The sequence below is a fragment of the Thermobia domestica genome, chromosome 3, assembly GCF_964235325.1.
Source record: "Thermobia domestica chromosome 3, izTheDome1.hap1.1, whole genome shotgun sequence".
In the NCBI taxonomy this organism is placed as follows: domain Eukaryota; kingdom Metazoa; phylum Arthropoda; class Insecta; order Zygentoma; family Lepismatidae; genus Thermobia; species Thermobia domestica.
The window spans coordinates 205,792,753-205,806,620 of record NC_137456.1 but is presented as its reverse complement, the minus strand read 5'-3'; the positions used below and the strand labels follow the sequence as shown (position 1 = coordinate 205,806,620).

The following is a 13,868-nucleotide window of genomic DNA, read 5'->3' as shown; positions in this document are numbered from 1 at the left end:
CATTGTAACGAGTGGTTGTACAAGTTTTTTCTTCGGCTTTGTTTCCGGATCTTCGAAGAGTTTACTAGGTCTATCTGATTTGCTTGTCAAAGGCCTATGCTCTTGGCTTCAATAGATCGTTTTGAAATCAGTAAATACTTTATCAGAGAACATAATATGTCCTTCCAACCAATCATTATATTTGGATAAAAATTTATCAGTCATTCTATTACACAGCTTCTAACGTTTCTCGAAATCACTTTGAAGGCACTTAAAGTCACTCTCACACTGCGAAGAACATCCACAGAAAGAATTTATATTCCATAACTGTTTGTATCATAATTATAAAGTGCTTCGTTTGATGGTTTAGAACGCAATACCTAGTACAGATTCTTCACGTCACGAAGAGCGTATCCGGCTCGCTACACCTAACTTTGAAAAGACGATAAATATAAAAATCGGGCAAGAACGGGCAGTAGATCACAACTGTACATATATCAAACTACATCATGACGAAAGATCTCAATACAGACATGAACGTACATTTTTAAATCTCAATTTCAATTTCCAATAGCAGTTCTTCAATACATGAATACTTAGACTCTCTAGAAATGCTTCTACAGAACAGCAGCGTAAACCAATCAATCAAAACTTTAGTCAAACAGCAAGTACATATACATACCTTTACTCATAGCTTATTTTGCGATCGTTCGTTGCCTTTTCACATGCGCAATTAAACCGCAAACCTTACGTTCATACTACCCCAATTCAGCGCGCTATAAAACAGATAATGAACTATCAATTTTGAAGTGCTGCTGCCGCCACTATATGCTATTATCCGTGTTTACTGATACGCAGCAAGAAACCTTATTTATTACTTAACACAACTGTGCAGTTCGAATGTAGATTAGACGTAGTTGCCAAAACTACTTTTTTCCAGTCAGATTCTGATTCTGGCCCACTGTGCAGCGGTAGGCTGTGTTTGGTGAGACGTGATTACGTGCAGTGTTGTGTGGTCATTATTTTATTGTAAAATGAGTGAACGAATGAAGCAGCGAACATGTGTTAAATTTTGTTTTAAACTCAGAAACGTATGAAATGTTTGAAGTAGCATTCGGTGATCCTTCAATGGGACGAGTAACGAAAGAATATCCATGGGGAATAATCCTCACCTTAGTCACGCATCCATGTATTAGAGAGGAAAAAATTGGCCAGGACATTGCGCTTGTTAGATCCGATTGTTGACTGACTATCCGCAAAATTAATGGGGATTTAAACATACCTCTCGGCTTATGTCACCAGATCTTACACGAAGACCTGGAGATCGGCATATATCGGCGAAATTTTTGCCGAGGATTCACAAAGGACCAGAAGGATACTCGTGTCATCAACAGTGGGAACTGGAGGAAATAGCCGTTAACGGTCCTGACCAGTATCGTCTCTGAGGTTGAATCATAGATTTATGGGTATAACCCCGAAACCTTGGTAATATCGTTCCATTATATGTCACCTAGTTCCCCAAGACCCAAAAGGACCAGAGAAGTCCAATTCCGGGTAAAAGTGCCACTGATTGTTTCTTTTTGATTGTTTTTTAACGTTCGGGATTACATTATGAATTTGTTCCACATGGCCACTCTCAATAAGGAGCTTTACATAACTGTGTTACAACGGTTACGCAATTCCGTTCGACGTGAATAGCCTGACAACTGGGCGTCTGGGCAGTGGCGTTTAAACTATAACAATGCTCCATGTACATCAACAATAGTGTCCGACTTCTTGACCAAAAACATTCCCCTTAGACACTATCCTTTATACTCGCCGATTTTTTTCTTTTGATTTATTTCTTGATCCATACACTGAAATCCACCTTAAAAGAGAAATGATTTTACGCCATCCAGAATAACACGGCGACTGAACTGTGGTACATTCCCCAACAGATGTTCCAGAACAGCTTCCGGCGACGGCGACGATGTGGGAATTGGTGTGTAGATGCAACAGGAAAGTACTTTGAAGGAAATGAGCACGAATAGATGGTAAGTTGTCCTTTTGATTTTTTTACAGCACCAGTCCGGGAATTAAATCAACAGCCCTTGTATGTCCAGATGATATTCAAATTCTTGCCACACACAGACCAGTATGGCAGTATGTATTCATTCGATGAAACAAGGTATACGACGTTTAACTCAGGTATATTTTGTGGCATTAATACCCTTCGCATATCACTATAAATATTGTTCTGATTCGGTGACTCTCTACCAAAGGTAATTCTAACACATCACACACTCCATAATCGCGTGCCATTTTTCAGCAACAGTGCCCCTGACAGAGCGTAATAGTGACTTGTCACAGCAAACCAGTTTGCCGCGCTAATTCTTCTACAATTGTTTCTTGATGGTAGAGGCGCAGTGTTCCATTCCTATATAACTATATTGTATATTATATTCTATGTTAACACTTTATTTTGTTTTTCAGCAATAGCAGAAATAACTACTTGCAACGCTTGGGTGGCTTGGGTAGCATCAAATGCAGCTTTACATGCTACTTGGGTTACAACATTGTTCTTTTGTCAAATGTATCAGGTACGTTCTTATTTCTGTTCCTTTATCTAAAGTGTCTTTCATCAAATTAAATCCGAAAAGATTGCTTACAGATATGCTTTACTTTTCTTTAGCGTATTTTACAGCACATCAATGTTGAGACATATGTAAATGACATGACCAGTAACATTAAATTAATTTTGTGTTATTTGCTTATTTTAAAAATTCTTCTGTGGACTGGCTGTTCAGCAAAGTCACTGAGTTATTCTATACCAATCAACTCAAATGAATCATAGTGTCGCATATACTAGATCTGCAGCAGAGTGAACTGAGTGCAATGAGTCACATCATTGCTTCTTATTTGTGGTTTCCTATTGAGAAACATTCACCCACAAAAGACGTTTCCAAGAGGAGTCGAATAAAAGTGATGAATTTCAGATGGCGAAGAAAAAAAATAGTCCGAGGTTCCAAATGTATTCAATACAATAGAACCAAGCTAGTAGAGGGAGAAACAATATTAAGTATAGGTTCGAGCTATCATTTGTTATACCTCCAACCTATACCAAAAAAGCGAGACAACGTGACGTCATTTGAGTTTAATCTCAGGTACTTGACTAAATGCTCGGAACTGATGAATCAAACTGTAATTTCTCACTTTTCGTGTGCATAAAGTTGAGTATAATCTCGACTATCTGAGATTAATATCCAAATTTTGTGAACCATCTCAGTACCTAGTTCACTTGTCTCACAGTGTGTTAGAGTGGGTCGAAATGGCTGAATTTATGGATGTGTAGCCAAGAAGAAAAGTGTACAAATTCGAAGAGACTCTGACGCGCATGACTTTAAAATTCTACAGAGATTTGAAAAACAAAATGTATAATGGATTGCACAGCGTTTGCTTGGGAATTCACTGGAAACCAGAGGCGGGGCTCTGAATAATGAGAGAGGTTTTTGCTCACACGTTGCACTCTCAATGATAAAGAAATAAAATAAATAAACAAAAAATATTAAATAGTGGCCCTGCTTAGCGTAGCCGCTAACGCTCTCGCCTTCGGTGCGAGTAGTCCCAAGTTCGATTCCCGGTGGAGGCACTCGGTAAAAAAAAAAGTGGAAAAGCTTTTTCAGACCAGGCATCGTGAATGGTGTTTTCCTGGACTTTCCTCATTCATACCAAGAAAATGCCGGGATGGTACCTAACTTCTAGGTCCCAGGCCGCTTCCTTCCCTCCCCAATCCTTTGTTCCTTCCCTTTCCCCGGATAGAGTGCTCTCCGAGAGACGTCATCCCTCATGTACGTGACGAGCTAAATGGCCTTCGATGTCGAAAGGTCAAAAATCTAAAATCCTAAATCCTAAATGTTAAAAAAATAAATATAATGAATAAATATGGTGATGTACGGAGAAACCACTTCTTATTCTTTAGTAATTCATAGTGGACTCTATTTTAGGATCACTGGTGCCCCGTCCACTTCCGATTTCAACATGTGCGCTCTAATACTCGCTATGTGTGATTACATGTAACTTTTTATGAGGAACAAGATTGCACTTGATCATTTTTTTTTATTTCTTATAATTTGTGAGCAAACCGAATTTTTTCTACTTATTTTAAAACTTTGATTCCCGTTCTTTAACCTCTTCTAGAAGTTTTCGGTAAACCGAGATTGCCATTTCTTTTTCAAAATCCGCGAAAACCCCAAACACCATTGCATGAGATATAAGCACGGTGCCTCAGTGGTGCCCCCCCCCCCCCCGCTGGTCTAGTAGCTAGCATGTGCGCCTTTGGTGTACGGGGTCCGGGTTCGATTACCGGCGAGAGAGCCTTCGAAATTTTAACTCCTCGAAGTTTATGTGTTCGTGTCCCTGTCGTTAAGGAAGTTACTGGAAAAACTGTGAAGTAAAATAAGGAAATTAAGTTAGTGCTACTTGTTCGGTGAATCAGTTAACTTAACAAAAAAAAAAAAAAAAAAAAAAAAGTGGTAGAGCGCTTACCTCTAGTGCGTGCGGTCCTTGGTTCGATCCCCGGCCAAGTGAGGTTGCGGCGGACAACATCGTGTCCGTGGATTTTCGCGGGGTATTCCCATTTCCTTCCATTTTCTCATTCCACTAATTCTTCCATAATAATTCATTTGCTTTAATCATCGTCTCCCTTAGTCTAAATGGTATAATAGTGAGACGTTAAACTGTACGATTTCATTTCATTTTTTTTTACTGTTGCATGAGTTAGCACTGCCGTTTTGTTTCCCTATCACAAATGCAAAAATTTTCGCAAATTGGTTTCTCAAAATTGAAACAAGAGTTGTGGCAGTATAGTGCAAAGAATTTGGTCGTCATGTTTTATATGCTGGAATATTCAAACGAAAGTAGCTGTACTTTAATCAATCTAATCCAATAGTTCTCAAAGTGGGGTCCGCGGACCCCTGGTGGCTCGTGAGACCTAGCCAGGAGGTCCGCGACGCCTAAAAAGTGAAATGTGTTTTAATAAAATAGAACCCACAGCTGTTATGCAAGAAGTAATTTTTCAGTTACTAAAAAAAAAAAAAAGCAATTGGAAATTATACGTACGTTTGTAGATTTAAATGTTCTCCTACTTTACTAAATTTCTGCCCTAAAACTGGTGAACCGTTATACAGGACTACTTCAAGTGAGAGAAGTTCCTTTTTTGTTAGGCATTTTTTTCAAAAGCAGTTGTACATTAACTGCACGAGCCTCGGAATTTCATGAATTTCATCTTTAAGTGGCGGAAAGCTCCCACCGTACCACCAACTTTTTCAGATTTTTTAAAAGAAAAAGAAGAAAATGTTAGTCATTCCTGTACTTACAAACATCAAGCCTCCTCCAATTTTGGGATTTCAAAAAGAAGATGAGAAACCCCTCCCAAAATATGTTCCTAGATCCGCCACTGCTAACGTTTGACTCAAATTGGTTTGCGTGTGCGCTGTAGGTATGAAGAATTGTCTAACAAGGCATTGCAACATTTGATGCCTTTCCTTACCACTTACTTAAAGCGAAATCGTCTTAATGTTGAATATGACCTAAAATTGATGGTGACAAAAATTATGCCCGAGTCCAGTGCAGTTATGGAAAAACAAAGAATTCCATTCCTCACATTAGTGACCCTCTAATTTGAGAACGTTGTTTCTCAAGTAGATTTCCTTAAAAATCAAGCTCAGTCTTAAAAGTTACAGTATTTTGAATTGAAATTTCGTTCACTAGGAAACAATCATGTATCTTTAGAATAAATTACTTATTGCATTATATTTTTTGGTCGTTTTCTTGTCGGTGGTAATTCTATTTAGTACATTTTTAATACAATGTGAAATTTCAGATAGCATTGCAAGGGAGTCCGCAGATCACTTTCCGAATGAACAGGGATCCGCGTTATCGGAAAGTTCGAGAACTACTACTGATCTAATCCAACAGAAGAAAAAATCATGCTTTTGTGCTGGATAAATAACTCTACTGATTTTAATTTTAATGACATGCTTTAACTTTCTACACACCTGTGAATTCCTAATTTAGAAAAGGGAAGGAAATAAACATCGCATTCATTACGTCATTTCTGTATGAAATGTCATCAAAGCCAAGTTCACATGAGACGGAACTGCCTGTCACAGTGAGAACAATCTCATTCTTATTCGTTCTTTTTATGCATACGAATTACGACTAAGAACTCACTTGTAGATAATCTCATTCAAATGGTGATATTATACTCACTAGTACTTAGTCATCTTTATGCATATCACCCAATGTTACAAACTAAGGACGTTACAGTACTCTAAACTTCCAAATTTTGGAGCCTCGATCACACTAACAGCACAACTAAGACGAACGGGACAATGCACATCTAAAGTACTTAGTGTTGGATATCGTAATAATGATATATCATATATTTGGAATAAAAATAGGAATAAGGTTACAAGGGGTTGAAATTTTGACTTTTTCGAAAGACTTTATTTCGAAAAAAAAACAAGTTTAGGTAAGTGTCATATCTAAATACTCATATATAGTTTCCAATAGACAAACGAATTATTTTGTCATTTACAGCAATTTGATATTTCAAATCGTTTCGCAGATATGGGGGCCGCGCGGTGGATCAGTGGCAGAACGTTCACTGCCAGTGCTTGGGGTCCCTGGTTCGATCCCAGCTCGCGCCGTGCGGACTTCGTGGTGGACAAACACTGTGCTCGGGGGTTTTCTCGGGGTTCTCCCGTTTCCTCCCATTATCTTCATTCCACCATTTCATTCATTACTCATCATCACCGTCTCCTTTAGCTTAACCGGCATAACCGCGGGACGTAAAACTGAAAGATTTCATTTTTCCGTTTCGGAGATATGATAAACATTGGTGAAGTTTGCAAAACTGTTGAAAATGATGTGTTGTGGAAAACGTTAAAATGAGTATCGTTTACTTTTACTTTCAAAACATTACAGAAATAGCTTTTGTGAGTTGTAATTACAAAGAGTTCTCTGAATTACATAATTTTACACAGTGTTGCAAACTTTATTAATGTTTATCATATCTGGAACAGTTTGAAATATCAAATTGCTGCGAACGCTAAAATGATTCGTTCGTTCGTCTAAGCTTTTTCTTTCTTCCTTCAAAATAAAGCCTTTAGCAAAAAGTAATAATTTTTTTACCACTTGTAGCTTCGTTTCTATTTGTTCAAAATACGTCGTATCAAAACCATCGTATCCAACACTGAGGCACTTGGGATGTACATTGTCCCGTCCGTCTTAGTTCTGCTATTAGTGTGATTGAGGCTTCCAAAGTTTGAAAGTTCGTGATACTGTAACGTCCTTAGTTTACAATACTGAATGACAAATGGTGGTATGGTAAATTTTCGTTTCACATGTAAGAATTTGAAATATGTGGATTGGCGACACTGTTCAGCTGTTGGTATTGCAGAGTATGTTATATGATTCTCCTTTGTTGATATTTGATTTGTATAAAACTTCAGCCTTTTTTTAATTTAATAGTTAAGAAGTTACATTGCTTACTTCATACAAAATACATACATACATACATACATACATACATACATATACAGGGGTTGGACAAAAAAAATCTAAAACGTTTGCAAAAGTGTGAAAATCATACCTAGTATCGTGTGGGGCCTCCTTTTGCGTCCAAAACAGCTTGGATCCGACGTGGAATGGACGTATACAGCTCCTGAATCGTGGTGTGTGGAATTTTGTACCATTGTTCCTCCAAAATATGCTCCAGTTCCTTAAGGGATGCTGGTGGAGGGTAATGAGACTGAACACGCCTTTCTAACTCAGACCACAATGGCTCAATGATGTTCAGATCTTGTGATTGTGCGATCAGGGGAGTTGTGATAGCTCCTGGTCATGCTCCTCAAACCATGATTTCACATTTTTTGCAGCGTGACAGGGTGCCAAATCGTCTTGGTAGATGCCATTACCATCAGGGAACAATATTTGGGCCATGGGTAGAACCTGGTCCCCCAAAATGGCCTCATACGCCTTAGCATGCATCATTCCATGCAGGGCTATGAAGGGACCTGCAAAAACCACGATATCACTGCCCATACTGTAACAGAACCACCCCCATGCTTTACAGTTGGGAGCAGACAGTCTGTATCATAGGTCTGCGACGGTATTCTCCATACGTAAACAGGACCGGTTGTTGGAAACAAGGTGAAGGTCTATTCATCGGACCACATTACGTGTTTCCACCGCTCATGAGTCCACGCCTTATGGTCCTTGAACCACTGGATATGCCTCTTCACATTTACTGCTGTGACCAGGGGTTTGGTGATAGCGGCCCTGCCATGAATTTTCATTTTATGAAGTTCCCGTCGCACTGTTTTCGATTAAACTGGGTTCTGTAGGCCGGAATTGAGTTCAGACGTAATTTTCATTGCAGTGATCTTCTTTTTAGCTGCTACAATCCGTTTTAATACCCTCCGGTCCCTATCTAACAGGATTGTCTTTCGACCACTATTGTGCTTTGCAGACGTCGTTTGCCCTTGAATTGTGTATGCCCTCGTGACATTGTACACAGTGCCTTTCGATACCCCCACAATGTTCGCCACTGTTGCCACTGAAGCTCCAACCAGACGGGCACCAACGATCATGTCTCTTTGGAAGTCTGTCAGGTCGCCCATTTTACCGCACTACTTTCACACCACGACACTCACAGGTGAACGGGTTACTGCTGACGGAAGAGGAAGGTCCCAATGACACATTGAAAACAAAAAACCATCGGCAACCGTAACACGTGTTGTACAGTGGAGGGCCAAACTTACGTGCTCTGTATGAAGTGTTTTTATAGTTTTTTTTTTGCCTGTCCCCTGTATATTGTTAGAATACATATTGTACATATATATACTTCTAAAACTGAATGTCCGTATAGCTAACGAATTACGATAATTTAGGGAGTACAGTGGACTCTTTTTAAATCGAAGTCCAAGGGGACACAATAAAACTTCGAATTATCCAACAACATTCATTTTCACATATAAACCAAAGTACTGTGCATCAAAAACATATTCATATGGTGTGGACTTTACCTTTGAAGCAGCTTATTTGCGTGATCGAATACCGCAAACTAACAAATGCCATTGACTCCACATAATTCAAATTACGTGTACAATGGAAAATATATTTACGTACAACACTACAACATACATTGAATAGCCCAAACAATTAAACACCAGTAACAATTTGAATATTCTGTTCTCACTTTTAAGAAGTCGTAAATCTCATTTGCTTAAATTTGATTGTTTTTGTACGGTCAATAAATCTCGAATTTCATGTATTGCGTGGAATACGATATTAATAACATTTGGTTGACTTTATCAGTAATTTACCTTAAATTTTCAACCAATTCTGAAACAAGATTAGATTGGCACACGTTCTCTATCTTTACTTCTTCCCCAACTTAACCTTCATCTTTATCATTACATAGATTTTCTATTTATCTTTTGTATTACTCTTTCCTATGGCTGCATCTGGATAACTTGAAACACGTTAAAACTGTTTCTCTGCTTACATCTGTCCAACATTAAAAATTTTTAACTGTATTTACTTCGAATTATCCAAAACATAGGTTCAAAAGTTCGATTTATCCACGATATTTTACTATTGTTTTCAATACAGTTTTCTAGGGCAATAGACTACTGTTCGAATTACCCAATATTTCAAATTATCCAAGTTCGAATTAACGAGACTCCACTGTATATTATTATTATTATTTCCAATTAATTCAACTGTTATATGCATTTGTGTTTCTCCGATACAAAATACTAATACTAATACAAATAGTTGGTACAAAATACTAGTATATTTTTTTCGTAACGAGCACCAATAAGCTTCCTGCACGTAGGAACATAGTGAAGGTTCGAAAAAATGTATATGCCTTTGTAAATTCTACGGAGTACAGGGAATCAGATGTATATGTTTCATAATAAAGTAATAGCATAAATAGTTCTGCAGTTGTGTTTGTACAGTGGTAGCACTCCCTACCTGAATAATTATACCACTTCAATAATAAGTTCTAAGATTGGCTGTTTTTCGAACTTACACCTCATGCTACATACCTGCTATACATATCTATTTTCGAAATAATTTCCTTTTGTCACAGTGCAATGCTGCCAGCAATAATCCAATTACTATGAGATCTCTTGAAATTCGTGAATTGGAATCGTCGAAATAGGGGAATGTACAGGATGAGGCAGTACTGCCTTTTCATATTTCGGAAGCTCAGATTGCACAAAAACAGAACGATATACAGGAGCGTTATCGGAAAAAAAAATAATAATAAAAATAAAAACCAATTTTTGGTTCTTTTAGGGTAGGACGCTTCTCATGGATGAAATCAAATATCACAGTCGGGAATGTATCCGTTGTTCATTTTTCCCCTGGCATCGGAAAATACCAGTAATCTGAAACATAAGCGACTTCTAGGTTGCAGGATGATGCTTCAAATGTGGATCATACAGGAATCATTATGATTGATCCTCGCGATAATACAGTTCAGGAATGTTCGCTCATTCTATACATCAATTGTTATGTGTAGATCTTCTGTCAAAATGGCATCACAGCTGCCATGGTTGATCCCTGCTGTCTCTGCAGTGTCATTAGTTATACCGAAACGATTTTCACGGACGATTATTTCCATCGTTCTGACTGACGCTAGAGTCTTACACGCATGCAATCGTCAAGGAATTCCCTATCTGCAGCGAACAATCGGTACTACCTTAAGACAGTAAGCATGATTCACAACTTCATCTTTATGCCTCTGGCATAGGATTATTAGATTTTTCAAAGAGAAAAGGAAGATTTTAGCGATATGTGATACATATATATGGTTTTACATAGTGCCAGAAAAACTTTAAATTTACGGAGAAAACGTAAGATTTGACACCCTTTTCTAGCAGACCATTTATAGTGTTGAGTAATATGTAACTTTTAGACAAAATTTCGTGTTCGTATGCGTTTTCATCCCCTATATTGTCCATTTCGCAGCTTTCGTTCCATGCCGTCATGGTACTGCTGCACTGAACTTTGAAATTCAGCCACGGGCCGCAACTGGTTTAACACAGGATAGCACTTTGGAATCTTAACATAACATTTAAACAATTTCGGTCTGTAACGTCGCTGAACACATTCACTCTATTTTATCTTATAATGTTCATTATTAATAATTGTAGTAATTATAAACGGAATATGGAACAACATAAATTTGCATTTTCGTTTCTGGAAAAGGAATGCACGGATTTCAGTCATGAAAATATGGATTTTAAAACATCAATTTTGGCAAGCCAAAGAAAATCCTTTGAACACGAAATGAGCTAATCTGTTCATATAATATTAATTTTATTAAGAAATATTGCAAATATGCCTAGTTAAGGAGACTGATTTATAATGAAAGATTGTACTATATAGTATTGTACACAACTCTTACAAAAAACGAAAACATTTCACTATAATGAATTGAGACATTAGAAGATAAAATATTACCTTTAGGATATATCTGTATTGAAGGAAAAACATTTGGAAACAGAGCAATGATGTGTTTGATTGCCTATTTTTGCTTCTATGTACATTAGAGAACTAGAACGATGCGAGTTTTGAAACAATGGTCACATACTTCGTATTTTAGATTAAGAGATTTGTGATTTTAGCACTTAGTTTTTAGACGATGCTTTCTTGAGAGTTTTTTTTAATGTATTTTATGTTATTTTTTATGCAGTATACTAAATACGTGAATTTCAGCAACACTGTGTGCTTTGTAAATAAAATTCAGCTTAAACATTTTTTTCCACAACAATATAACTTTTTTTATTCAATAAGAAACTTTCTATAACTTAACTTGTATTCATTTTCAGATTATGTGCCTAGGAATGACCACTAACGAAAGAATGAACTCTGCGAGGTATAAACATTTTAATGTTGGAAGATACGGTGAAGTTAGAAGTCCTTTCCATAGAGGTGTATGCCAAAATTTGATTGACTTTCTTCAATGGCGTTGCTTTGGCCTATTTCAGCCAGATCGTACCAACTGGATGCAAAGGTTTGGAGTTAAAGAATCGATAGAAGAGGTTCCTTTACTTTCTGCTAAGGAGAACTATCAATACGTGTAAATTAATGAAATTAAAGCATACAATGCTAATTATGGAGAAATAGTGCTTTTATATTTACGTGAGATGTACAATGTATATATGGTGTCATCTACATTGTAGCAATGTGTATTATTTTTTAATTATTTTTACTTTAAAGTGCAAATTATGATTGACGCCATATGATACCTATTCATGTGAGAGCAACGCAACGAACTGCATCAAAATTCAGAAGAGAGAGAGAAAGACAAACCATTGTTATATTGGTTGAATGAAGAGTGGCCATAAGTTCAAAAGTAGGTGATAAGTATTTATAAGGTTAAAAAAAGAAAGAAAAAAAGATGTAATGATTTCTTGTAATTATTGAAACTGTTAAGAAACAATTTTATAATTATTTTCCATTTTGTATGTACTTTGTAAATACGTTACCTTCTGAATCTTACCTCAAATATTCATGTAGTCCTAAATATGGCTTATAAATGTAAGAATAATATTTGTCTCTTCAAATCGTACTTGTAGATTTCTGCACATATAAAAAAGCAAGTATATGTATATAAAGCAATTAATAATATACTATACCTTAAAATGTTTACTTTTGTAATGTAAAACAGAAAAGATTTTTGATGAGACTTTGAATATCTTGAAATTGCTTTCTTATTAGTTCTTCATTGATGCATTCTGATGTATAGGTGTATAAGATATATGTATAGATATGTGTATTTATATGATTGCGTGTGTGTCCGTGCGAAAGTGAGAACTGAATTTCATGCCTGTTGTGACGTTAGCTTGCTTTTATTTGCTGACTCTCTCGCAGTGTGAATGTTGCATTTAAAAATAAATTCAATATTCCATTAATTTCTACGTTCAAAGATTCTATTTACGTATTTCATAGTGTGCCTTAATGAAGGAAGTTGCAAAGCACTTTTATGGCACACAAATTCGTGTCATTCAATTATAACTTTTTATGGTATTATGTGATTTAGTAAGCAAATGTAGAAACTATATCAGCTCTGCATTTGTTCATTAAGGGAAAAAAATTACAAGTGTTATCTGTGCAGCAATAGATGTAAAGCATTTATTTCAAAGTAAATTGCCATTCACAAATGTTTTTAGACTATTGAGAATATTTGAAATTGCTCCTTGAAATGTTATATAAAGTAAAAGCCACTTTAACTCAAACTTACAAGTAATACTAAATTAATTCATTGACAGGTGAAATATACAAATTAAAGCAAGTACTGAATTTTATTGGTTTGTTTAAGTAGAAACTACGTAGATTTTTTTCTTTCTCTTTACATTACTGGTAATCTGAAGTGAGCTAAGACAAACACAAGACAACAAGAGGTTTAAAAGGAGTTAAAGGAGTGAAAATTACTTATCGTGAGAATAATAGTATTTATCACCAATCGAATCTTCCAGTTCGTCATTAAATGTTACTTAGTCATGACGATATAGATAAATGACGAAAGAAGTATGAAGGAGTTATCAGTTTATAACTTCCGGTTCTCTGTATATATATATATATATATATATGTGTGTGTGTGTGTGTGTGTGTGTGTGTGTTTTATTATTGTTGTTATAATAATTCAAGCACTTTCTTCTTCAATAATTGTGAGTTACAAGTTCCCATATTTTGTTGACTGTAAGTATAGAAACTTAATCAGCTCTCTAAGTATGGTATTGAAAGAATAGAAAGAATATTTGTTTGAATTTTAAGGTCCGTTTTTAACACCGAAATTATACGAGACGTGGATTTACTTTTCTTAACGT

At 36.4% G+C, this 13,868-nt stretch overlaps 1 protein-coding gene across 2 annotated transcripts in view; it reads left to right on the top strand.

The window, feature by feature from the left end:
* Hip14 (palmitoyltransferase Hip14) overlaps positions 1 to 13,868 on the top strand; it is a 216,749-nt gene that overhangs the window by 196,166 nt on the left and 6,715 nt on the right. For both annotated transcript variants that reach the window (XM_081752119.1, XM_081752120.1), the window contains 2 exons: positions 2,452 to 2,558; positions 11,868 to 13,868. The exon at positions 11,868 to 13,868 is cut by the window's right edge and continues 6,715 nt beyond it. In XM_081752119.1, coding sequence (XP_081608245.1) covers positions 2,452 to 2,558; positions 11,868 to 12,122 — 362 coding nt within the window. In that variant the 3' untranslated portion in view covers positions 12,123 to 13,868. The remainder of the gene's footprint in view (positions 1 to 2,451; positions 2,559 to 11,867) is intronic.